The sequence below is a fragment of the Hemitrygon akajei genome, chromosome 5 (assembly GCF_048418815.1).
Source record: "Hemitrygon akajei chromosome 5, sHemAka1.3, whole genome shotgun sequence".
NCBI lineage: Eukaryota > Metazoa > Chordata > Chondrichthyes > Myliobatiformes > Dasyatidae > Hemitrygon > Hemitrygon akajei.
In genome coordinates, this window is record NC_133128.1 from 103,274,837 (window position 1) to 103,302,326 (window position 27,490).

At 42.8% G+C, this 27,490-nt stretch overlaps 1 protein-coding gene across 1 annotated transcript in view; it reads left to right on the forward strand.

Annotated features, from left to right (window-relative positions):
* LOC140728034 (lysosome membrane protein 2-like) overlaps window positions 1-27,490 on the forward strand; it is a 251,613-nt gene that overhangs the window by 15,987 nt on the left and 208,136 nt on the right. Inside the window, exons 3-4 of the mRNA XM_073046149.1 lie at window positions 72-216; window positions 27,010-27,210. Coding sequence (XP_072902250.1) covers window positions 72-216; window positions 27,010-27,210 — 346 coding nt within the window. The remainder of the gene's footprint in view (window positions 1-71; window positions 217-27,009; window positions 27,211-27,490) is intronic.

The following is a 27,490-nucleotide window of genomic DNA, read 5'->3' on the forward strand; positions in this document are numbered from 1 at the left end:
ATGATTCTACATCATTACAACTTTTCCAGCACTTGGTGCCTACTAACAGCTTCCAATCTGCTCTTTAACAGGGAGCTCAGACACAGATCTAACGTGTTACTATTTGAAAATGCCACAATCTCTGCTGCTACTCAGAAAAGTTTTATATTCCAACCGGCTATGTCTGTAGGTGACCCTAGAGTCGATGTCATTACAACAATCAACATTCCCTTTGTAGTAAGTAATGCCATTTCTTAAACAATCAGTGTGAGACAACACACAACCTTCTAAAGAGTGAAATGTGAAAATGGGATTAAAGTATGACAATAGGAAAGGATTACTGTACTCCAATCAACTGATAGTGGTAGGTGGGGTCTCTGATTGCTGTTGTTCTCCAGAAATGATTCATTTTGTCATGGCTTCAGGCTTTAATGGCTCTTCTCAGCATAGATGGTCATCAACAAGAGAAGACTATGAGGGCATCAATTAAAATGGATGGTCACACCTTTTTCCCCGGGGGTAAGGGAGTCTAAAGGGCAGAAGTAATTGGTTTGTTATTGTCACATGAAATTATGTAGTGAAAAACTATTTTGCATGCCATCTATAGTGATCACTTCACCACATCGGTAGAGTACAGTGAGGGAGTACCAGGAGAAACACAATTACAGTACAGACCGTAGACTTGCAGAGAAAGTGCAGTTCAGGTGCAAGACCATAATGAGGTCAACAGTCCATCTTGTCATACAAGGCCACTATTTGATAGTTTAAGATGAGAGCAAAAAATCTTAAAAGGGACCTGAGGGCCACTTTTTCTACACAGAAGATGGTGGGTATGTAGAATGATCTGACAGTGGAAGAGGGAGTGGAAGATACCTATTCCCCTCTCTCTATGGTATGGTTGCTTGGTGGCATCAATATGTCTAGAGTAGATGGATGGTGTACCGTTCCAACAAGCCACCAGCATCATCTTGGTAACAAGTGGCTGAAGCAACCATGTCTCATTTGGGTTGAATTAAGAGGCCTCTGTGATTTCCACCATAGTCAAAGTTAGATGTCTTCATTATCCTGGACAGTACGCTCAAAGCAGCTGCACAGGTTGACTCTGTGGCTAAGAAGATGCACAGTGTACTGGCCTTCATCGATCGTGGAATTGAATTTAGGAGCTGAGAAGTAATGTTGCAGCTATATAGGACCTTGGTCAGACCCCACTTGGAGTACTGTGCTCAGTTCTGGTCACCTCACTGCAGGAATGATGTGGAAACCATAAAAAGGGTGCTGAGGAGATTTACAAGGATATTACCTGGATTGGGGAGCATGCCTTATGAAAACAGGTTGAGTGAACTCGGCCTTTTCTCCTTGGTGCGGTGGAGGATGAGAGATGACCTGATAGAGGTGTATAAGATGATGAGAGGCATTGATCATATGGATAGTCAGAGGCTTTTTTCCAGAGCTGAAATAGCTGCCACAAGAGGACACAGGTTTAAGGTGCTGGGGAGTAGGTACAGAGGAGATGTCAGGGGTAAGTTTTTTACTCAGAGAGTGGTGAGTGCATGGAATGGGTTGCCAGCAACAGTGGTGAAGGTGGGTACAATAGGGTCTTTTAAGAGACTTTTGGATAGGTACATGGAGCTTAGAAAAACAGAGGGCTATGTGTAACCCTAGTAATTTCTAAGGAAGGAACATGTTCGGCACAACTTTGTGGGCTGAAGGGTCTGTATTGTGCTGTAAGTTTTCTCTGTTTCTGTGTTTCCAAATCAGGGACAGGAAGGATGGAACTAAAACTGGGACTAGCATCTCAACCAGGAGATTCATGAATATGGCCAGGGAGGGTTTATACAAAAATTGCAGGGATATGGACAACAGAAGTTTCAGGAGTGTTTGACAATGAAATAGCATGATGTTAGATGGGTTCAGACTAAGGGAGACTACAGGAAATGCAAAAACTGGTTTGAAATGCTTGCCACTGCACTGCAGATAGTGAAGGATGCTGACCTAGAAGATCAAATAAACTTGGGGAATTATGAAAATTTTAAAAAAGCTGCAGGTGATGGATTTAAAATAGAAGGTTAGGTAGAATTACTGTTTCAGGTTTATCAGATGATATCAGATTTTATTCCGTATCTGTACTTCTAACAATTTTATATCATTTTTTATTCTGTATTCTTGTTGCATGTAGTGCCTACACACAACAGCAATTTCCTGATTCAGATCAATGTATTTGGTGAATAAAGTTGAGCCTTGATGCTGTTGATACACAAATGATCAAAAAGAGGCACAAATCTCCTGCAGATACAAGGATATCTGATACTGACATTGTGTCTCTCCATTGCCTTAAATCCAAAGAGTTATTGATCTTGTTTGAACATACTTAGTAACTGTCTCCACACCCCTCTTGGGTTTAGAAATCCAAAGATTCTCTATCTTGTGGGTGAAGTATTTTCTTTTTCATTCTGAAGTGACTGAGTCTGGACACTAAACAAGGAGAAACATGCTTGCTGTATTCTATCAAGCTCTGTATAAATTTTGTATCTTTCAATGTGATCACCTTTTATTCTTACAAACTCAAGGGAGTACAGGCCCAGAATGCTAAATCTCACCTTGTTAAAGCCTACCATCATCCCACACTGGCACTGCATGAACCAAGTTCCTGGCACTTCTTTCAACAATTTGTTGAATAGAGAGATCTGACCTGGGCACGATATTTCAGATGTAATTTTAATAGCCACTATTGTAGAGTCGTAGAATCTTAGGGCAATACAGCATGGAAACAATAATTGAATTGAATTGTATTGAATTGACTTTATTTCTTACATCCTTCACATACATGAGTAAAAATCTTTATGATATGTCTCCATCTAAATGTGCATGTGTAATCATAGTAATTTATAATAAATAGAACAGTCAATGTAATATAGAGTGCACTCAAATCAGCGTGAGTTAATCATTCTGATGGCCTGGTGGAAGAAGCTGTCCTGGAGCCTGTTGGTCCTGGCTTTTATGCTGCAGTACCATTTCCGAGATGGTAGCAACTGGAATAGATTGTGGTTGGGGTGACTTGGGTCCCCAGTGATCCTATGGACTCTTTTTACACACCTGACCTCGTAAATGTCCTGACTAGTGGAAAGTTCACATCTACAGATGTGCTGGGCTGCCCACACTACTCTCTGCAAAGTCCTGCGATTGAGGTAAGTACAGTTCCCATACCAGGCAGTGCTGCAGCCAGTCAGGATTCTCTCAATTGCTCCCCTGTAGAAAGTTCTTAGGATCTGGGGGTCCATACTAAACTTCCTCAACCATCTGAGATGAAAGAGGCGTTGTTGTACCTTTTTCACCACACAGCTGGTGTGTACAGGCCATGTGAGGTTCTCGGTGATGTGGATGTTGAGGAACTTAAAGCTGTTTACCCTCTCAACCCCAGATCTATTGATGTCTATTGGGATTAGACTGTCTCCATTCCTCCTGTAGTCCACAAGCAGCCCCTTTGATTTTGCGAGGGGACAATTATAGAATGACCAATTAACCTAGCCAGCATGCCTCTGGAGTGTGGGAGGAAGCCGGAGCACCGGGGGAAACCCAGGCATTCCAGAGCGAGGATGTACAGAGACTCCTTACAGAGGATGCTGGGATTGAACTCCGGTCTCCGATGGTCTGAGCTGTAATGGCTTCGTATTAACTGCTACGCTATTGTATCTGAAATATACAATCAATGTATCTGAAAAGTTTTCTCTGTCTTGTCAGACAAAATACTTAGTAACTTACCTGCCATTTTCTTATCCATTGTAATCTCCCCTATCTCTGTCTGTGGGATTGAACATTAACTTTAACTTTAGCACATTAACTTCAGCAGCCTTTTTTCTCTTTTTGGCATACCCATAGAAACTCTGGCAGTGTTTGTAATTTTCCATCTTGTGTAATATGTTCTCTTTCCTTATCAATGTTTCAGTCCTTTGCTGAAATCTCCCAGTTCTCAGCATTACTATTTTCCCTTAGTCTAACGCTCATTTAAAATTCATCTGATAGTCACCACTAGATAACTCTGCTGTTGTTTATTTTTGCTTTAAAGGAATCTACAGATCCACAACTCTCCATTAACTCTACAGGAACACGCTACATTAAGAATGTGTTTGAGAGACAGTAGGATAGATGGGTTGGATTTGCTGGCTGATGTGGGGATTGCAGTCATCTTCTGCCATGTAGGGATGGCCATTTGGTTTAGGAGTGTGTCATTTTCATGTGTATTCACCCCCTCTCACCCCTGAACCACATCAACTGGGGGCTGAGTCAAGCCAAACAGAGGAGAGAATGCTGAGTGTTGGGAGGATCTTCACTCAATGAGTCTGTGAGGCTGACTGGAAGGCACTCTTCCCCTACCTGCTCATTCTCATCACAGCTGTCTATGTGGTCCTCTCTCACACACTCTTCCTGTTCACTTCTGACTTACAAAAAATATATTCACTATAGAAACAACCATCAGGATCGGAACTAAGGGACAGCCTGTATATTACTTACAAACAAGCTGGAGGAGCTCAGCAGGACGGGCAGCATCCATGGAAGCGAGCAGTCTCATTTCCACAGATGCTGCCCGACCTGCTGAGTTCCTCCAGCTTGTTTGTACATGTTGATTTGACCACAGCATCTGCAGTGTACTTTGTGTTTACTGTATATTACTTGTAAGCTATGTATTAATTATGAATATTCTTGGATTCTTTGATTTACTGTCACACCTTGTAAAGCAGTTTCCCAATTTATCATTGCCAACACATGCCTTATGATTGATTTATTTACTTATTGAGATACAGAGCAGTCCCTTCTGGACCTTCGAGCTGCATTGCTCAGCAATCCCCTGATTTAATCCTAACCTAATCACAATTACTGTTACAATTACCAATTACCAGGGCATCTTTGGACTGTGGGAGGAAACTGGAGCACCCTGAGGAAACCCACAAAGTCATGGGGAGAATGAAAGAATTTCTTACAGGTGGTAGCAGGAAATGAATGTAGGTTGTCATAACTTTCCCCTTTATTGATCACAGTGATGGTAGTCAATACTTTCATAACCTATTAATAATATATAACCATATATTATTGCTATCGATGCAATGCTCCTCAGACAGGATGAAGAGATCAATACTCCCCAATGCCATTCGGCTTTACAATTCAACCGCCAGGAGTAAGATATGTTAAAGTGCCGGGGTTAGGACTCAATGTATTTAAGTAAACTACTTAAGAACTTTTTAAAAGCTATTATTAATGCTTTTTGAGAGGGTGATTTTAGATGCATATCATATTTTTACTGAGTTAAGTATTGTATGTAATTAGTTTTGCTACAATAAGTGTATGGGACATTGGAAAAAATGTTGAATTTCCCCATGGGGATGAATAAAGTATCTATCTATCTATAACAATTACTGCACGGAAACAGGCCATTCTGTAACATTTGCCCTTCTAGTCCGTGCTGACGCTTACACTCACCTAGTCCCACTGACCCGCACTCAGCCCATAACCCTCCATTCCTTTCCTGTCCATATACCTGTCCAATTTTACTTTAAATGACAATACCGAACCTGCCTCTACCACTTCTACTGAAATAATCATAATAATCTTCCAAGTCTTCCACATTTTCATCTGAACTTGCCACACTCTCTGAGGTGGATGCCTGGTTCTCACAGTCTGCCAGTCTACACACATCAGTACACCTGAGGCCATTTGCAACACACATACATTTTGGGAGTGAACATTTTTTTGGACAGTTACAGGCCAGTAGATCCAGGACGGCATCGGGTGCTGGCTGGCCTTCCATCCAGTGAACCACCAACTTTTCAGCTTCCTCTTCTCTCTCCATCTTCAATCCTCTGCCAACAGGGCTTGGCACATGTGAGTCCTTCTCCAAACATCTTCTCCATATACCAGCCTGGTAGTTGGCAAACTGTGCATGTTTTGTTAAGCAGTCCTTGCATGGTTGGAGTTAATGACTTTTGATTTCACCTTTTTGGCACAGAAAAGGTGATACCTGAGCTCATTGACCTTGGTGGTCGATGCTTTTGGGGTATGCAGGAGTTTGTCCATTAGTTATGGGCAGAGGTCCCATTCCTGACCCAACTCTAAAAATGTGTCCTGAGTTTCCCTGTTGCTGGTCAGAAGTTTTAGGGCACTTGTTTTCCCTTTGCCTGTAAAAGTGCTGACAGTGTCACATCCTGTATATGCGTGCGACCCGATGAGAGCCCTACAAACCTCTATGCCAACAGTGGCAGCAACCTTCCTGATGTCTACAAGCCTTGTAAGGGTTCTATTGCCACACTTCTAGAAGAATGGGGCCTCAATCTTGTCACAAAATGCTAAAGACATGATAAGGACATCTGTGTCTTCTGAGCAGATCACTACAGATTGCTATCCCTCTCTTGTGACATGGGCAGCATGGAGAAGTAGGCAGCCATCTGCTTCTTCTTGTTGACACTGAAGAGCTGACACCTCCTCACTGTCTTGAGATGTGATTCTGTAACATTTGTCATTCACAGTTGCATACAGAATCTTCTCCTGTAGCTTTGCTCTATACCACCTTCCTCCATTCATGGACTATGAAGCTAATGAGACTATTTTTGTTACTGACGTTGGTCAGGAAGCCCCTCCACTGCCTCACCATCTGTGTGCCTGTGATACCTTGCAACTCATGACCAGTCTCTTCACCCCAGAGAGATCTTTCACTATTCTTGATAGAGTTCTCCTTGTATGTGTCAAACACAACATCTATTCTGCTACTCTGACTGTCTTCCCTCAGAGCCGTGCCCAGAATTGTTGTGGCAACATCTCTGAAAGTAACTTTCACTCTTTGGATCAAACTCATTCCATCAACCACTGTAGCAGAGTTTCCTGGGAGTTGCTCTTCTACTGCTCCTATGTTGCGTCCAAACAAAGACTTGTCTTCTTTCAAGAAGATCACCCTCCCATTTGAAAGCTACCACTGCTGCAATGCTATCTCATATTTTCTAGCACTAGGGGTGCTAGAAATCACTATAAGAATTACACCCCCAGATGGTACCAGTGGCCCAGGCTCACGGACTATTGAGATTGGATTTAAACAACAGGTGACGACCATGGTCATTGACAACAGGAGAAAACAAAACAAAAAAGTGTATAGTGTGGAAAATCTGAAATAAGGTTGTTTACTAACACCAAGCACCAACAGCAGCCAATGTGTCTATTGTGAGAAAATGTCCTTACCAACGAAGCAGTTAAACCAGAAGATAGGGGAGCAGAATTAGGCCATTTGACCCAGTGAGTCTTCTCCACTATTTCATCATGGCTGATCCAATTTTCCCTCTCAGCTCTCATCTCTGCCTTTTCCCCAAATCCTTTCATACCTTGACAAATCAAGAATCTGTCAACCTCTGCCTTAAATACACCTGGCCTCCACAACCAACTACAGCAATGAATTCCACAGACTCATTACTCTCTAGCTAAAGAAACTGTTGCAATGAACGTGGCAAACCCAAATGCAGGACACAGGCACGGAGATTGAGTTAGGATGCAGACGTGGGCGTGAGCGTTGAACGGCAAACAGGAGGGAGTGCAGGTAAGCAGGTGGCAGGCAGAATTTATCTTGACACGGAGTGTAGAAAGGGAAGCGGCAGACAAAACTTTTCTTGGCATGGAGAGACGGAGTTACACAGGTAAACCTCGGTACTGGAGTAAACTTGGAATCCTTATCTTGACTCGGAGAGACTGGATTACACAGGTAAACCTCAGAACTGGAGTAGAACTTAGAAGACTTCCCTTGACACGAAGAGACTAAGTTTGACAGGTAAATCTCGGTACTGAAACAAAATTTAGAACACACAATCCTAAGCGGCCAGGAAATGCTAATTACCACACTGGCAACTAGTGGGTGCAAAGCCAGGGTTCTTATGCTGCAGGTCTTCATGAAAACCAGGTGTGCTGCCATCAAAAGGAATTAGGAGAAAACGGGGAATTAATGGTCGGAACCATAGCACAATCAAAGGGAATTAGGAGAAAATGAGAAACCAACGGTCAGGACCTTGACAGTACCCCCACCCCTCTCAACAGGAGCCTCCAGGCAAACCACCAGGTCTTGTCCGGATTGTCTCGATGGAAATCTTGGATGAGGGAGGAGTCCAAGATGAAGGAGCGGGGAATCCAGGTGCGCTTCTCAGGACAGTATCGCTCCCAATCGACCTGGTACTGGAGACCCCTGCCTCGGCGGCGCACATCCAGTACTCACCGGATGGTGTAAGCTGGGTAGTCGTCGATGACCCGGGCGGGTGGAAGGTGTTCAGCAGGAGGGCACAAAGGGCTGACAGAAACAGGTTTCAGCTGGGAGACATGGAACGTGGGATGAATGTGCATGGATCTGAGCAGTTTGAGCTTGACCACCAAGGGGTTGATGCTGCTCTCAATTTCAAATGGTCTGAGGTAATGAGGGGCGAGTTTCTTGGGTTTATTCTTAAGGGGGATGTCTTTTGAAGAGAGCTAAACCTTCTGAGCAGGCTGATAGTTGGGTGCAGGAATTCGATGGCGATCGGCAATCCTCTGGTTGCGGTCAGCGGAACGGAGCAGGGCCGAGCGTGCTTCCTTCCAGACCTTGTGGCACTGGCAGAGATGGGCCTGAACTAAGGGCATGGCGATGTCGTCTTCATGGGCAGGAAACAGAGGGGATTGGTAACCGAGGGAGCATCCGAAGGGAAACACTCTGGTGGCGGTTCTGACCAGGGAGTTGTGGGCGTACTCCACACAAGTGAGATGGGTGCTCCAGGGTGACGGGTCGTTGGCGGAAATGCAGCGCAGTGCTGCTTCCAAATCCTGGTTTGCTCATTCTGTTTGACTGTTAGTCTGCGGATGGAAACCGGAAGACAGACTCACTGAGGCTCCAAGGGCTTGACAAAAGGATCTCCAGACTTGAGAGATGAATTGGGGGCCCCGGTCAGAAACAATGTCAGAGGGAATTCCATGAAGGCGGAAGCTGTGATGGACAAGGAAGTCAGCTGCTTCCCGAGCTGTAGGGAGTTTGGGAAGGGCTATGAAGTGCACGGCTTTGTAGAAACGGTCACCACGGTGAATCCAGCAGTGTTACCATGTGAAGGGGGTAGTCCAGAAACGAAATCCAGAGCAATGTGGGATCAAGGACGGCTAGAGCCAGGTAGGGTTCGAAGCAACCCAGCAGGTGGTCGGTGGGAGGCTTTTCCACAGGCACACACAGAACAGGCAGAGACAAAGGAACGGGTGTCAGCATCCACGGTGGGCCACCAGAAATGTCACTTCAGAAGGGACAGAGTTCGATTGATTACTCGATGGCAAGCAAAACGAGAAGTATGCCCCCACTGGAGAACCTAAGACCGAACAGAGTCAGTTGGGCCTCTTTGACTGTGGATTTGATCTCCCAGGTGAGGGCAGCCACTACACAGGATGGTGGAAGGATGGTATCAGGGTTGGGAAGGCCCTCCTCTGAAACGTATTGACAAAAGAGAGCATCTGGCTTCTCGTTCTTGGAACCAGGATGAAAAGTGAGGCCAAAAAATAATGCCCAACAGGCTTGACAGGAATTAAGGCGTTTAGCAGTTTGGATGTATTTGAGGTTCTTATGGTTTGTCCAGACGGTAAGTGGATGTTCAACTCCCTCCAGCCAGTGCCTCCACTCCTCCAAGGCGAGTTTGACGGCCAGCATCTCCCAGTTCCCAGCATTGTAGTTCTGTTTGGCAGGGGACAGCTGGCCAGAAAAGAAGGCACAGGGATGGAGTTTTTGGTCTGGGATGGAGCGTTGGGAGAGGACCGCTCCCACCCCAGAGTCGGAGGCGTCGACTTCCACAATGAATTGGCGAGAGGGGTCAGGTTGGACCAGGATGGGAGCGGAGGTGAAATGCCTCTTCAGCTCCGAGAAGGCTGAGCCCACTTCGGGGTCCCAGTGAAAAGGGGTCGCAGGAGAGGTGAGTCGAGTAAGGGGCGCTGCCACCGGCTGTAATCCCTGATGAAGCAATGGTAGAAGTTTGCAAACCCCAGAAATCGCTAGAGTTGTTTGAGCATCATGGAATTTGGCCACTCTGCCACCACCCGGATCTTTTCGGGATCCACCCTCACTTGCCCGCTCTCAATGATGTACCCCAGGAGACTTACAGAACAGGCATGGAACTCGCACGTCTCTGCCTTAACGAATAGCTTGTTCCCCAAAACCTCTGAAAAAACTGATCGACATGGCGGATGTGTTCCTGAAGACTATGAGAGAATATAATTATGAACGAAAACAAAACAGTTAATAAGGTCCCTAAGGACATCGTTTACCAGGACTTGGAAGACAGAGGGGGCATTGGTGAGACTGAATGGCATGACCAGATATTTGAAATGACCGAGGAAGGGTGTTAAAAGCTGTTTTCCATTCATCTCCCTCCCTTATCCTGACCCGGATAGGCATTCCACAGGTCCAACTTTGAGAAAATTGTGGCTCCATGAAGGGGCTTGAATGCAGAGTTGATAAGGGGCAGTGGATACTTATTCCTTATGGTGATGCTGTTCAGGCCACGGTAGTCAATGCAGGGGCGCAGTGAGCCATCTTCCTTCCCCACAAAGAAGAAACCTACACCTATAGGGGAAGATGAGGGTCAGATAATGCCAGCTGCAAGAGAGTCATTTAGGTAAGCCTCCATTGCTTCCCTTTCTAGTTGGGACAGGTTGTACATCTGACTGGTAGGTAGAGAGGCAGGGAAAGAGCCCGTTGCTTGCTAAACACTTCTCCCAGATCGCGGTAATCTACTGGAACCTTGGATAAGCTGGGGTGGGGGGGGGGGGGGGGGGTTCAGAGGCAGACAAAGTCGCAGTGACCTCCACTGGGGAAAGGGCTGATTGTAGACAAGTGGAATGGCAGAATGAACTCCAGCTGACTATCTTCCCGGTGGATCAGTCGATGTAGGGGTTATGACGGCTTAACCAGGGGTAACCAAGAACTATACGGGAGAGGAAATCAAATTGAATCGTACCTGTTCCCGATGGTTTCTGGAGAGAAGGAGAGACAGGAGTGGTGTGCAGTGTGTGACTTCGGGCCAGTAGTCTACCGTCCAGTGCCCAGGCTTCCAGGGGGGTGCTCAATGGCTCACGAGGAATTCTGGCTTGGAAGGCTAAGTTTTCATCCAAAAAGTTTCCTTCAATGCTGGAGTCTACTAGTGCTAACAGAGGCAGGGACTGTTGGTTATAACACAAAGTGGCTTGAAGCTGCATCAGGGGTCGGGGGACGGAAGGGAATGGTGTCTGGCTCACCAGGATCCCCCTTTTTACTGGGCCTTCCCTTTTGGCCGAAGGGGACAGGTAGCAAGGAAGTGGCCGGACTGGCTGCAATATAGACACTCACCCGCTCTCAATCTCTGGAGTCACTCAGCGGGAGAGAGGCAGTTCCATCCCAGCTGCATGGGTTCCTCTCCCGGGGCAGTGGAAATGGCCGGGCTGGGAGCTACTCTAGGAGCAGGAGGAGGAGAGAGGCTTGTTCTGGCGGGAGGTGGTAATGAGTGCCATGGACTGCCAAAGGTGGTGGACAACCTGTTCTTTCTCTATGGCGTTCTCGGAAACGATTGTCCAACCTGGTGGCTAGGGAGATCAAGGAATCCAGGCTGTCGGTGTCGTCTCTTGCCGCCAACTCATCTTTCACCATGTCGCTGAGACCATTCCGAAATACCCCTTGGAGTGCCTCATTGTTCCACCCTGAGTCAGCCGCTAGCGCCCAGAACTCCACTGAATATTCGGCAATACTGCGTGAGCCCTGGCAGAGAGTGAGTAGACGCTTGGCGGTGTCTTTACCACGGATGGGGTAAATGAGAAATCTTTCTCATTTCCGTGATAAAGGTGACGAAAGAAGAGCAGATATCTGATTGGTTATCCCAAACAGCTGTGGCCCACGCTAATGCACTTCCCTGCAACAACCTCATGATATAAGCAATCTTTGACTTATCCGTGGAGTACGTTGACGACTGCTGTTCGAACACCAAGGAGCTTTGCAGAAGGAAGCCCTGGCACTTCCCCAAATCTCCAGCGTAGTGCTCTGGTTCAGGTACGTGAGGCTCTCTTGGTGGGGGTGTTGCTGATGCATAGCTGGTTGCTGCTACAGACTGTCTGGGCTGGTTAGACAGGGTTCCAGGAGTGAGTTGAGTAAAATGAGTGGAGACTCGGTCCACCTGATCACCGATCTGCGTGATGTGAGCAGACAAGGAACGGAGGTTCTCCATGACCTCCCAGAGGATTTGTTCGTGATGTCCCAGTGGGGAACCCTGGCTGGCGAGGGCTTGTTGAAGTGTTCGAGTCCACTAGGTCCATGGTGGCCAGATCGTTCTGTTGCAACGAACGTGGCAAACCCAAATGCAGGACACAGGCACGGAGATTGAGTTAGGATGCAGACACGGGCGTGAGCGTTGAATGGCAAACAGGAGGGAGTGCAGGAAAGCAGGAGGCAGGCAGAACTGATCTTGGCACGGAGCGCAGAAAAGGAAGTGGCAAACAAAACTTCTCTTAGCACAGAGAGATGGAGTTACACAGGTAAACCTCGGTACTGAAACAAAATTTAGAACACGCAATCCTAAGTGGCTGGGAAACGTTAATTACCACACTGGCAAAACCAATGATCTGGCAACTAGTGGGTGCAAAGCCGGGGTTCTTTATACTGCAGGTCTTAGTGAAAACCAGGTGTGCTGCCATCAAAGGGAATTAGGAGAAAATGGGGAATTAACGGTTGGAACTGTGACAGAAACCATCCAGGTTTCTTGAACATTTGAAGAGAATAAACTCTGATAAAGCAAACAAGAACTTGGCCTAGTCACTTAGTGAAAACTTTCAGAAATGGAAAACACTTCAAAACATATTCACAACAAAACAGTAATGGTTTGCATGCTTCATACAACATTTCATTCCTCATTGCTGAATCTGAGAAGCCTCATACAATTGGAGAAAAACTGGTTCTGCCAACAATAAAGGAGATTCTGAGTATAGTTTTGCATATGCCACCAGACCCATGCAAGCGATTCTTTTCAGTGACAACTGTTCAAAGACAAATAGATGAAATAACTGAGAATGCGGAAGACACATTGTGCATCATTCTTAGGGTAACAGAATTCGCTCTGCATTCGGATGAGTCAACTTTGCCAGGGAACAAATCTTTGCTTCTTTGTTATGTTTGCTTCATAAAAGATGAAAGTTTGGTTAAAGGGTTGTTATTTGCAAGGGGACTTGCAGACCCCAGTCAGTTCAGATTGGCAACAACATCTCCTCTATGATATCCATCAGAATGGATACACCACAAGGTTGTGTGCTTAGCCCCCTGTTCTACTCACTTTACTGTGTGGCTAAACACAGCTCCAAGGCCATGTTCAAATTTGCTGATGACACCACTGAATCAAAAATGATGAATCAGCATATATTTCACCATATTGAAAATCTGGCAGAGTGGTGCAATAAAAACATTTAACTCAATGTCAACAAATCCAAGGAGCTGATTTTTGACTTCAGGAGAAGGAAACTAGAGGTCCATGAGCCAGTCCATATTGGAGGATCACAGATGGAAATGGTCAGTTAAGTTCCTTGGTATTATTATTTCAGAGGACCTCTCCTGGGCCCAGCACGTAAGTGCAATTACGAAGAAAACCTGGCAGCAACTCTACTTCCTGAGGAGTCTGCGAACGTTCAGCATGACATCTAAAACTTTTACAATTTCTATAGATATGTAGTGGAGAGTATATTGACTGGCTTCATCACAGCCTGGTATGGAAACACCAATGCCCTTGAATGCAAAATGCTACAAAAAGTAGTTGATACGCCCAATTCATCATGGGTAAAGCCCACTCACCATTGAGCACATCTACACAAGACACTGTCACAGAAAAGCAACATCCATCAGCAGGGACTTGTATGCTTCATTCAACTCAAGAATATTAGGCATGACATTGCTTATTTGTCAGATTTATTTGCAAAGTTTGATGAAATCAGTCTCCAATTACAAGGAAATGATATGAACCTTATCAAGGTCAAATCAGTCACCTCCAAATTTCTGTCCAAGTTTACCTTATTTAAACTAAACACTGGTTGTCATGACTTTTCCCAGTTTCTGAGCCTCTCTGATCTGGAGGAGGAAGAAGAATACCAGATGAAGATCTTCAAATATATTGTGTCCCCTGTATGACCCTTCAGGTACTACAGAGTACGCCAGTGGCTGTACCCCTTGACAATAAGTACTCCTGTTTGAGTACTGTTGGGGGGAAACAGCCTACCTGGGGGAAGCAACAGTGGCCATGCCTCCAGCACAGAGCCCGGCCCTATAGCTCAGAAGGGTAGGGAAAGGAAGAGGAAGGCAGTAGTAATAGGGGACTCAATAGTTAGGGAGTCAGATAGGCGATTCTGTGGACGCGATCAGGAGACCCGGATGGTAGTTTGCCTCCCTGGTGCCAGGGTCTGGGATGTTTCTGATAGCGTCCAAGATATCCTGAAGTGGGAGGGTGAAGAGCCAGAGGTCGTGGCACATATAGATACCAATGACATAGGTAGGAAGAGGGAAGAGGTCCTGAAAGGAGAATATAGGAAGTTAGGAAGGCAGTTGAGAAGAAGGACCACAAAGGTAGTAATCTCAGGATTACTGCCTGTGCCACGTGACAGTGAGAGTAGGAATGGAATGAGGTGGAGGATAAATGCGTGGCTGAGGGATTGGAGCAGGAAGTGGGGATTCAAGTTTCTGGATCATTGGGACCTCTTTTGGGGCAGGTGTGACCTGTACAAAAAGAACGGGTTACACTTGAATCCGAGGGGGACCAATATCCTGGCGGGGAGATTTGCTAAGGCTACTGGGGAGACTTTAAACCAGAATGGTTGGGGGGTGGCAATCAATTTGAAGAGACTAGGGGAGAGGAGGTTAGTTCAAAAATAGAGAAAGTTAGTAGACAGTGTGTGAGGGAGGATAGGCAGGTGATACGGAAGGGGAGTGCTCAGACCAAAGATGTAGGGGAGAAGGAAGAAAAAGATAATAAAGTTGATCACATCGTTAGGGATAAACAGAGAGGAAGAGGTGGAGAGTTTCTTAAATGCATCTATTTTAATGCTAGGAACATTGTAAGAAAGGTGGATGAGCTTAGAGCATGGATTGATACCAGGAAATATGATGTAGCTATTAGTGAAATATGGTTGCAGGAGGGGTGTGATTGGCAACTAAATATTCCTGGATTTCATTGCTTCAGGTGCGATAGAATTGGAGGGGCAAGAGGAGGAGGTGTTGCATTGCTTGGCCGAGAAAATATTACAGCAGTGCTTTGGCAGGATGGATTAGGGGGCTCATCTAGGGAGACTATTTGGATGGAATTGAGGAATGGGAAAGGTGTAGTAACACTTATAGGGGTGTATTATAGACCACCTAATGGTGAGCGAGAATTGGAGGAGCAAATTTGTAAGGGGATAGCAGATATTTGTAGTAAGCACAAGGTTGTGGTTGTGGGAGATTTTAATTTTCCACACATAGACTGGGAAGCCCATTCTGTAAAAGGGCTGGATGGTTTAGAGTTTGTAAAGTGTGTGCAGGATAGTTTTTTGCAGCAATACATAGAGATACCGACTAGAGAAGGGGCAGTGTTGGATTTCCTGTTAGGGAATGAGATAGGTCAGGTGACGGAGGTATGTGTTGGGGAGCACTCTGGGTCTAGTGATCACAATGCCATTAGTTTCAATATAATTATGGAGAAGGATAGGACTGGACCCAGGGTTGAGATTTTTGATTGGAGAAAGGCTAACTTTGAGGAGATGCAAAAGGACTTAGAAGGAGTGGATTGGGACAATTTGTTTTTTGGGAAGGATGTAATAGAGAAATGGAGGTCATTTAAAGGTGAAATTTTGAGGGTACAGAATCTTTATGTTCCTGTTAGGTTGAAAGGAAAGGTTAAAAGTTTGAGAGAGCCATGGTTTTCAAGGGATATCGGAAACTTGGTTCGGAAAAGGAGAGAGATCTACAATACATATAGGCAGCATGGAGTAAATGAGGTGCTCAAGGAATATAAAGAATGTAAGAAGAATCTCAAGAAAAAATTTAGAAAAGCTAAAAGAAGATACAAGGTTGCTTTGGCAAGTAAGGTGAAAATGAATCCGAAGGGTTTCTATGGTTATATTAATAGCAAAAGGATAGTGAGGGATAAAATTGGTCCCTCAGAGAATCAGAGTGGACAGCTATGGGTGGAGCCGAAAGAGATCGGGGAGATTATGAACAATTTCTTTTCTTCGATATTCACTAAGGAGAAGGGTATTGAATTGTGTAAGGTAAGGGAAACAAGTAGGGAAGTTATGGAAACTATGACAATTAAAGAGGAGGGAGTACTGGCACTTTTATGGAATATAAAAGTCGATAAATCTCCAGGTCCTGACAAGATATTCCCTAGGACCTTGAGGAAAGTTGCTGTAGAAAGAGCAGGGGCTCTGACAGAAATATTTCTAATGTCTTTAGAGACGGGGATGGTGCCAGAGGATTGACTTATTGCTCATATGGTTCCATTGTTTAAAAAGGATTCTAAGAGTAAACCTAGCAATTATAGGCCTGTCAATTTGACGTCAGTGGTGGGTAAATTAATGGAAAGTATTCTTAGAGATGGTATATATAATTATCTGGATAGACAGGGTCTGATTAGGAACAGTCAGCATGGATTTGTGCGTGGAAGGTCATGTTTGACAAATCTTATTGAATTTTTTGAAGAGGTTACGAGGAAAGTTGACGAGGGTAAAGCAGTGGATGTTGTCTATATGGACTTCAGTAAGGCCTTTGACAAGGTTCCACATGGAAGGTTAGTTAGGAACGTTCAATCGTTAGCTATTAATATTGAAGTAGTAAAATGGATTCAACAGTGGCTAGATGGGAGATGCCAGAGAGTAGTGGTGGATAACTGTCAGGTTGGAGGCCGGTGACTAGTGGTGTGCCTCAGGGATCTGTATTGGGTCCAATGTTTTTGTAATATGCATTAATGATCTGGATGATGGGGTGGTAAATTGGATTAGTAAGTATACAGATGATACTAAGGTAGGTGGCGTTGTAGGTAATAAAGTAGGTTTTCAGAGCTTGCAGAGAGATTTAGGCTAGTTAGAAGAGTGGGATGAATGATGGCAGATGGAGTTTAATGCTGATTAGTGTGAGGTGCTACATTTTGGTAGGAATAATCCAAATAGGACATACATTGTAAATGGTAAGACATTGAAGAATGCAGTAGAACAGTGTGACTTAGATATAATGGTGCATAGTTCCCTGAAGGTGGAACCTCATGTGGATAGGGTGGTGAAGAAAGCTTTTGGTATGTTGGCCTTTATAAATCAGAGCATTGAGTATAGGAATTGGGATGTAATGTTAAAATTGTACAAGGCATTGGTAAGGCCGAATTTGGAATATTGTGTACAGTTCTGGTCACCAAATTATAGGAAAAATGTCAACAAAATAGAGAGAGTACAGAGAAGATTTACTATAATGTTACCTGGTTTTCAGCACTTAAGTTACAGGGAAAGGCTGAACAAGTTAGGTCTTTATTCTTTGGAGCATAGAAGGTTGAGGGGGGTCTTGATAGACATATTTAAGATAATGAGGGGGATAGATTGAGTTGACATGGATAGGCTTTTTCCATTGAGAGTAGGGGAGATTCAAACAAGAGGACATGAGTTGAGAGTTAGGGGGAAAATGTTTAAGGGTAACACAAGGGGGAATTTCTTTACTCAAGAGAGTGGTAGCTGTGTGGAATGAGCTTCCAGTAGAAGTGGTAGAGGCAGGTTCGGTATTGTCATTTAACGTAAAATTAGATAGGTATATGGACAGGAAAAGAATGGAGGGTTATGGGCTGAGTGCGGGTCAGTGGAACTAAGTGAGTGTAAGCATCGGCACAGACTAGAAGGGCCGAGATGGCCTGTTTCCATGCTGTAATTGTTATATGGTTATATGAGCTAAAGAAAAATATAGCACAGAGATTTCAAGATCTTCTTGCGATCCAAATTCCAAGTTGGGTAGTAAATCCATTTCTGACCACTCGTAATGAGGAATTAACAGGAAGGATGGAGGAAGAACTGATGTTACTACAAACTGACTTTGAGCTGAAGCTGAGATTCAAAAAATCATATCAAGACCTTTGGTTTCTATGTTGCACTGTGGAAAAATGTCAAGATGTTCTTTATTGCCTTTCTTTTTTTTTGGTAATTTATTTTTTTACTGAAGTTCATCATTAAACAAACATTTCCATAAGATGTATTTCAGACATTGTAAATATATATCATATAATCATATATATCACAAATCTCCACAAAGTATTTATCTGAGGTATACACTTACAGAAAAGAGTGGAAAGAAAACACAAGCAAAAGGAAAGAACTATGTACAAGTAGGGAGTGATCTTTTTTTTTACAACATATTCATTGATTTGTGAGTATAAAATCAGGCCTATGAGGCATTATGTAGTTAAACCATTTTCCCCAGTATGAATCAAATTGTTCCAGCTTAGGTTAACAGATGCTGTTATCTTCTCCATTTTGTAAATGTCCATTGTAATTTCCATCCATGTATTTAAAGTTGGGCTCTCCTGTGATAACCATTTCCTAGTAAGAGTCTTTTTACCAGCCACCAACAGTATATTCATTAAATATTTATCTCTTTTCAACCATTCTTGAGGTATATATCCAAAATATATGGTCTTACTCTCTAAGGGTATTTCACATTTAAAGATGTCTTTTAGGGCATTGTGTATCCCCCTCCAATAGTTTTTGGTAACAGGGCAGTCCCAAAAAATATGATAATGATTTGCATTTTGATTTCCACAATTTCTCCAGCAAACAAGGAGGTTACTATCATAATGGGATTTCTGAGAGGGTGTAATAAAATATCTTATCAAGTTTTTCCATCCAAACTCCCTCCATTTCTGTGAACTGGTACACTTCCATTGATATCTCCATATTGTTGTCCATTCTTCCTCAAATATAATTATCCCTCCTTCCTTCTCCCATTTTGTTTTAATGTATGAAGTCGAATGTGTTTTAAGATTTGACAACTCCTTATAAATGCTTGAAATGATTCTACTACCATTATCTGAATTATGCCTTTCTAAAGAGCTCTATCAAGCATGTATTTGCCTTGGTTACATTTTTAAGCATTTTATTAACACATTGTCGCATCTGTAAATACCGATAAAAATCTTGTTTTTCTAATAAGTGTTTCTCTTTAAGCATTTCAAAACTGAACAGTGTTCCTTCTTTCATTATGTTGCAAAGAACTGTTATTCCTTTAGCTGTCCAGTCCTTAAATCTAGCATCCAATTTATTTGGTGTAAAATCCGAGTCATATGCACACTATTTAAGAATTACAATATCTCCCTCTAGATTATATTCTTTTATAGTAGTTTTCCATATTTTAAGAGTCAATTTCACCCAAGGGTTATCAATAGTATTTATGTTATCAGGAGGTTGTTATCAGCCAAAATTGCTTGTATGGGGATGGGACGTAACCGCTCCTCAATGTTTTTCCATTGAGTGTCATATGATGGGTTACACCAACATATCACAGCTCTCAACTGTGCTGCAAAATAATAATCTCTGAGAGAAGGTAGGCCCCATCCCCCCTTTTCCTTTGCTAATTGCAAAGTTTTGAGACGAACTCTAGGCCTTTTACCCTGCCAAATATATCTTGAGATCATCTTGTTCCATTCATTGAATTGATTTTGATTAATCTCTATTGGTAGGGTCTGAAAGAGATATAACAATCTGGGCAGTATATTCATTTTAATAGACTCAATCCTTGAATTGAGACTGAAAAAAGGAATCAGGTTCCATCTTGCCAGATCTTCCTTAATTTTTTATATAAAAGCTGATAATTACATTCTGATAATTTTGCCAAATCTTTTGGCATAATGATGCCCAAATATTTGAAAGACTCTGTGCCATGCCCAGGGGTATTGACTTTCAATTTCTCTTGGTGGGCTATAGTAATATGAAAGTAATTGGGTTTTATCTATGTTGATCTTGTATCCTGATAATTGACCATATTGTTCAAAGGATTGCATCAATTTAGGTAAAGAGTATGTCGGTTGCCCTAGATAGATCAAAATGTCATCCGCATAACAAGCCAATTTATGCTCTGTCCCTTTAATAGTAATTCCCCTGATATCTTCATTATTGTCTGATGTATTGAGCTAATGGTTCCAGATATAATGTGAAGTGTATCAGTGACCATGCACAACCCTGTCTCGTGCCCCTTTCTAGGGTAAAACTATTTGATAAATATCCATTGATTTTAATCCTAGCCGTAAGGTTGTCATATAGTGCCTGTATAGTTTTAATAATTGTGTTATGGAAACCAAATCTATGTAAAACTCTGTAAAGAAAATTCCAATTAACCAAATCAAATGCTTTTTCAGCATCCACGCTTATCACTATTGCTTCAATTTTATTTTTTTGTATATGATCCATAATATGAAGGGTCCTTCGTATATTGTCTTGAGTCTGGCGTTGTCGTATAAAACCTGTCTGATCATTACGTATCAGTATGGGTAGTGTTATGCCGTTGGCCCCCTCCTTTGTGAAAATCGCAAGAACTCTAGTTAAGGGGGGTCAACTGACCCAAGAGCGAGAGACGTGCGGAAGACCACGTTCTCCCAAGAAGCAGAATAAAGGTGACTTTGACTATTGTCTCATGGAGACCACGTGAAAAGCCCTCGGGCAAAGTGGGCTGGTTGAGAGAGAGATCGCATTACCTGCAACTTGATTGACACCTGCGATCCCGTGAAGAAGTATAAAGGCGGGTCTGAGGGGAGGACCCTCAGAAGCACCCAGAAGCACCCAGTAGACACGAGATCGATTCCCGTGGGAGCGGGACGCCATTTTGAAGGAAGCCACGTGCGGTAGATTCCGAATTTGAATCTGTGGCTAAAACCAACGAAAGACTGCTTTTAAACAACAACGGGGAAGTCTGCTCCCCTGGTTCCAAGGATTTGCTCTGCCAAGACGACGGGCAAGTGTGTATCTTTTCTAAGTCCTCTCTCTCTCTCTCTCTCTCTCTACAACGTGAAAATCCCAGCGGTTCCCAAAAGGAAAAGCCGGCAAACTTCTGAGTGACTCTTTATATTTCCGTTGGACTCAGTATTAACCCCTAGACAACTGTAGAGCTTATTTCTGATTGATTATGGTTACACCGGTGTTTTAGATTGAGTTTTGACGACGTGTATGATCTGAATGTTTTGTATTAACCATACGTTTGTGCCCTTGTTGAATAAAACGTTTGAAAATAGTAGCATCCGACTCAGCTGATCCATCTATCTTTGCTGGTAAGTTACCTGGTTACGGGGTTTTCGTAACAAGTGGGGTTCTCGTCCCGGATTTGAAACCAAACGGGAGGGTCAGTGAATCGGGCTGTAAGTCCAAACTTAAATCTGGTTACGCAGGTAGCCAGACGGGAAACCAGCAAAGATGGATGTGGGTGAATTTATGAGAGACCCGACGGTAGAGGCGCTAGGGAAGGCTACAAAATCAGACTTGGTAAATTTGGCGCAGGCGTTAGACCTCACAGCGGTGAAGCCAGCAATGAAAAAGCAGGAAGTGCGAAGGGTCATACACCAGCATTACGTTGGGAAAAAGGTGTTTGCAGCTGAGGATTTGGAAAATATCCCCGAAAAGAGATTAGCGAGTGGGACAGATCAGGTAGAGTTGGAGAAAGCAAGGCTGGACTATGAGCTTAAAGTAAAGCAGCTGGACGTAGAAGCAGCTGAAAAAGCTGTGGAGAGAGCTGAGAGGGAAAAAGATGCCGAGAGAGCTGCGAAGGAAAGGGCTGTGGAAAGAGAGCATGTGTTCAAACTAAAGGAATTAGAGATAAAGCGGGATCGTGAACTCCAGCTAAAGCAGCTAGAAGCAGAAGCAGAAGAGAAAAACGACAAATTGCCTAAAATTAAGGAATTGGGTGGTCTAAGTTTGGAACACGCTGATAAAATAACTCCTATGAAAGGAGCGGGCGAAAGCCTATTTCGCCAGGGTGCCCAAGATCGCCACGAGGGAATTAACCGGAAAAGAGGCGAGGGTTAATGGGGACGCGATTTTTAAAATAGCAGAAGCCGGTTTTAAGGGATTTTGACAAAGTATGTGAATAATAAAGACAACACCCATGGAAGCTTGACTGTTAAGTTTGAAAGTAACATAAAAATTTGTCTTTTGCATGAACCTTTGTAGATGTATGTAAGCTAAGATCACACCTCCTTAGTTATGTTGCTGAAGAAAGCAAATAAATAAGGTGGTTATTGAGCTGAAGTTTGATGCTACCAGGCGTTAGTATGGCACATGAGGTTAAGGTATTAAAGAAAAGGGGCACTGTACTTGTTACCTGTTTAGATACTGACTTGAATGTATAACAGTAGTACTCTGTGAAGAGAAAAGCTTGTGTAGTATGTAGATTCAAAAAAAAAAATTCCTGTGTCAACCTGTTTTTAACCGCTGGTTAAAAACCCATTATGGGGGGAGGTGTTATGCCGTTGGCCCCCTCCTTTGTGAAAATCGCAAGAACTCTAGTTAAGGGGGGTCAACTGACCCAAGAGCGAGAGACGTGCGGAAGACCACGTTCTCCCAAGAAGCAGAATAAAGGTGACTTTGACTATTGTCTCATGGAGACCACGTGAAAAGCCCTCGGGCAAAGTGGGCTGGTTGAGAGAGAGATCGCATTACCTGCAACTTGATTGACACCTGTGATCCCGTGAAGAAGTATAAAGGCGGGTCTGAGGGGAGGACCCTCAGAAGCACCCAGAAGCACCCAGTAGACACGAGATCGATTCCCGTGGGAGCGGGACGCTATTTTGAAGGAAGCCACGTGCGGTAGATTCTGAATTTGAATCTGTGGCTAAAACCAACGAAAGACTGCTTTTAAACAACAACGGGGAAGTCTGCTCCCCTGGTTCCAAGGATTTGCTCTGCCAAGACGACGGGCAAGTGTGTATCTTTTCTAAGTCGTCTCTCTCTCTCTCTCTCTCTACAACGTGAAAATCCCAGCGGTTCCCAAAAGGAAAAGCCGGCAAACTTCTGAGTGACTCTTTATATTTCCGTTGGACTCAGTATTAACCCCTAGACAACTGTAGAGCTTATTTCTGATTGATTATGGTTACACCGGTGTTTTAGATTGAGTTTTGACGACGTGTATGATCTGAATGTTTTGTATTAACCATACGTTTGTGCCCTTGTTGAATAAAACGTTTGAAAATAGTAGCATCCGACTCAGCTGATCCATCTATCTTTGCTGGTAAGTTACCTGGTTACGGGGTTTTCGTAACAGTAGAAACTCCTCTAATCGTTTGGCCATGGTGGAGGTAAATAATCTATAATCTACATTAAGAACGGATTTTGGTCTAAATGACCTGCATTCCATTTTATCCTTGTCTTCTTTCGGTATAGCTGAGATTATCGCTTCCTTCCAACTGGGTGGCGTTTGTGCCTTTTTTAGAGCCCAGTTTAGTGTGGGGAGTAAAACAGGAATTAACTCATTTTTAAATTCTTTGTACCACTCTGCCGTATACCCATCTGATCCTGGTGACTTGCTTAATTTAAGCCTACTAATTGCAGCTTTTAATTCAACTTCAGTTATGTCAGCAGTCATCGTTCTATTTTGTTCTTTGCTTAAAGTGGGTAACTCTAGAGAATTCAAGAAGGTGTTAATTTGGGTTATACTTCCCCCGGAACTTTGGAATATAGAGTTTTGTAAAACACTTCAAAAGCTTCTTGAATTTCACTTAGCTTATTTTTTATCATTTTCGTTCTTGGGTCCATAATTCTATGAATTGTATTTTCTGCTATCTTTTTTTTCCGTTTCCACGCCAGTATTTTCATAGATTTTGATCCACTTTCATAATGTCTCTGTTTCAGAAACATTAAGTTTTTCCTGATTTCTTGTGTAGCCAAACTATTTATTTCATTTCTAATTCTTTTAATTTCCCCTAATGTATCCTGTGCCAAATTCAATTAGTGTTTTTTCTCTAGTTCCTTCAGCCTATTTTGTAATTCCTCTAATGTTTTATTCCTTATTTTCTTCTTATATGAGCTATAAATTTCCCTCTTAAGACCGCCTTCAGACTATCCCATAAAATGGGAGGTGAAACCTCTCCATTATCATTAAATTCTAAGTAGAGACCAATTTCTTTTTTAATTTGTTCCTTAAAGTATGGATCATTGAGTAGACTTGAATTTAGTTTCCAAATAGTATTCTTTGGTTGTAGGTCAAAATCAACAGATAAATATATAGGTGCATGGTCACTTACATCTATTGTCCCAATTCCACAGGTGTTTATTTTGTCTTTGTCTTTTCCAAATGTTATGAAATAGTCTATTCTTGTATATACAGAATGGGGAGCAGAATAATGAGTGTAATCCCTTCTGTCAGGGAAAAGGTCCCTCCATATATCAATTAAACCAACATCCTCAAAAAGTGTATTAACTTTCTTATGTAAAGATTTTGTTTCATATGTTTTTCTATTGGAAGAGTCTAAGTTTGGTTGGAATTGTAAATTTAAGTCTCCCCCACATATCAGGATACCTTCTGTTTCCGTTACCATAATATCAGTAATTTTCTGAAAGAAACCAATATCACTTCCCGGGGCTGCGTATATATTCAATAGAGTAACTGAATTGCTGTCTATATTCCCCCTTACCAGAATATATCTGCCGTTTTTATCTCCTATTTTGAATACTTTTTCAAAATTTAGCTTACTTGAGATAAGAATAGCAACTCCTCTCCTATGTCCTGATTTATATGAGGAGAAAAACAGATTAATGAAGCCCATTCTCTTTAGTTTTTTATGCTCATTATCATTTAAATGAGTTTCCTGTAAATATACTACATGGGCTTGTTCTTTTTTTCATTTTGGATTAAATTCTCTTATGTTTGATTGGATTTAATAGCCCATTTACATTAAAAGAAATGAATTTTACCTTGTCCTTAGCCATCTATATTTTTCTGTCAATGTATCATTGAAATTAGAATAAAACTTAATCGATCTACTCCCTGAACAAATAAGAACCAAGAAACGCAAATAATAACAAAAATGGCAATGAACGTGTGATTCCAAGGCTGAGATCTCTAGTAGATGACCCTGCGTTGAGCCAGAGGAAATGTCTAGCTGTGGGGGATAACCGCCCCTACTTGTGAGTTGAGGGCCCCCATTGCCAATGTGCCAAATTCTTTCTTTACAGCCCTATCAAAATTCCTCTGCCATTTTTCAGCCCATTTTTCCAGCTGATCCAAATCTCATTGCAAGTTTTGATAGTCTTCCTTGCTGTCCACTACACCCCCAAAATTGATATCATCTGCAAATTTGCCGATCCATTTTACCATTTGTTCATCCAGTTCAACTCTTTGAGTGATTATGCAGAAAGTTTGAAGTTAATAACTCATCTCCTTCTACCTTAGGCCACAAACTTATCAATCATCCCTGATGAGTTATTAACTTCAAATTTTCTGCATAATCACTCAAAGAGTTGAACTGCATGTACATGTAACGAGAGCTGTATAACTCATCTCCTTCTGCCTTAGGCCACAAACTTATCAGTCACCCCTCGTATTTAACATAGAGCATAGAATGTAGAAGAATACAACACAGAAATAGGCCCACAATATTGTGCTGAACCAATTAAATTAGTAATCAAATGGCCAACTAAACTAATCCCTTCTCTATACACAATATCCATATTCTTCCATTTCCCTTGCATTCATTTGCTTATCTAAACGTATCTTAAAAATCCGTAATGTATCTGCCTCTACCACCACCCCAGACAGTGTATTCCAGACACCCACCACTCTGTGTAAAAAAACTTGCACCTCTCCTTTGAACTCAACCGCTCTCACCTTAAATGCATGTGCTCTTGTATTAGACATTTCAACCCTGGGAAAAGATACTGTCCATCTACTCAGCCTACGTCTTTTATAATCTTGCAAATCTCTATCAGATCTCTTCTCAACCTTTGCCGCTCCAGAGAAAACAACCCAAGTTTGTCCACCCTCTTGTTATAGCACATGCCCTCTAATTCCAACAGCATCCTTTTCTGCAACCTCTCCAAAGCATCAACATCCTAGAATCAGTTATAGTGGTTATTGTACTCCCAGTTGTATCACATCTTTGAACCTTTTCTCCTGTCTGCCTGCATCAATCTTTCTGAGCAGCCAGACTAAGAGCATTTAACATTTACTATTGATTAATATCAATTATTTTGAATTTAGTTGAAGAGCAATGCTTTTAAGGACTATGTTCTAACAACCTGTCTTTGACCCTGGAGGTACGTGTTCTCAAGCTTTTGTATCTTCTGCTCGATAAACATGGGAGAAGAGAGATGACCGGGTGATCTTTGTGCTCATTACATTAACTGACATTGGGAGCCTTGAACAAACTTGTTTTGGTAGAGTTGAGGAGAGGAAACCTGATTGGAGGGGCTTAAATTGTTTTGGCAAAATGGATGTGAATTTTGAGGCTGCAACACATTTAACATCAATTTCCATGTAATCATTTTGGTATGGTGGAGGGAGCTGTCCATTGTGTCCAACAATGGCAGTAAAAGCATTTTGGTATAAATATATCTAAGTAACATCATGTATAAATAGTTCTTTATTCTACTTTATGATTGCTAGTTCCTGACGGGTTGTGTTAGCCTAGCATCAAAACATTATCATCAAGTGTTCCCCCATTCCCTTCTCTAACCCTGCTGGAAATGCAAAAGCACATTGGGGCAGCCAGAAAATGGTCTCATCCTTCTTGTTTGACTTGCAGAGCAGAATGGCATACAAAACAATGTTTTTCATTGTTCTTGGATATATGTGACAATAACCAACCAGTTTACCTGGGTATGTTCTACCCAGAGGCATGCGATAATTCAAGAAGACCAACTTCTCAAAAATAATTAGAAGCAGACTATCAATATTGACCTTGTGGTGATGCACACACACTATCAATGATCAGCAATATCCTTAGACAGGGTTTACACTACTTTGGAAAAGATTTTGCCTGTATGAATGTGATAGACTATATGTTTTCCTGTTCCTTTCCCTAGGCTCTGCTGGAATCACTAAAACACATCGGTGCATCCCAGAAAATCATCTTCTCCTTCTTGTTTGCCATGAAGAGCAGTGCAATCTTTCAAACTCACAGTGTGGAGGAGCTGCTGTGGGGTTACGAGGATCCTCTGCTGAGTCTTGGACACAAACTACTGCCATCCTATTTTCCCGACAGCCGATTTGGTCTTTTCTATGGTGTGAGTAATCTTTTCAGAGTAATATATTGAAATGAAGCAAGTTATCAGCACAGGGTTTTCTGTGGTTTGATTATCCATTGTTTGTTGTACAATCTGGAGCTATTATCCAGTAGTCTCCCCATAATCCACCAGACTGGGGTGGACACTCCTTGTGTAAAACTTATGACACTCAGGAGGAAAATTATCTCTGAACCACAGTTTTGAGGGAGTGATGGGTACCGGGATTCGGTACACAGCGACTGATGGGTGCTGGGATTGAGTACACAGGGAGTGGTGGGTA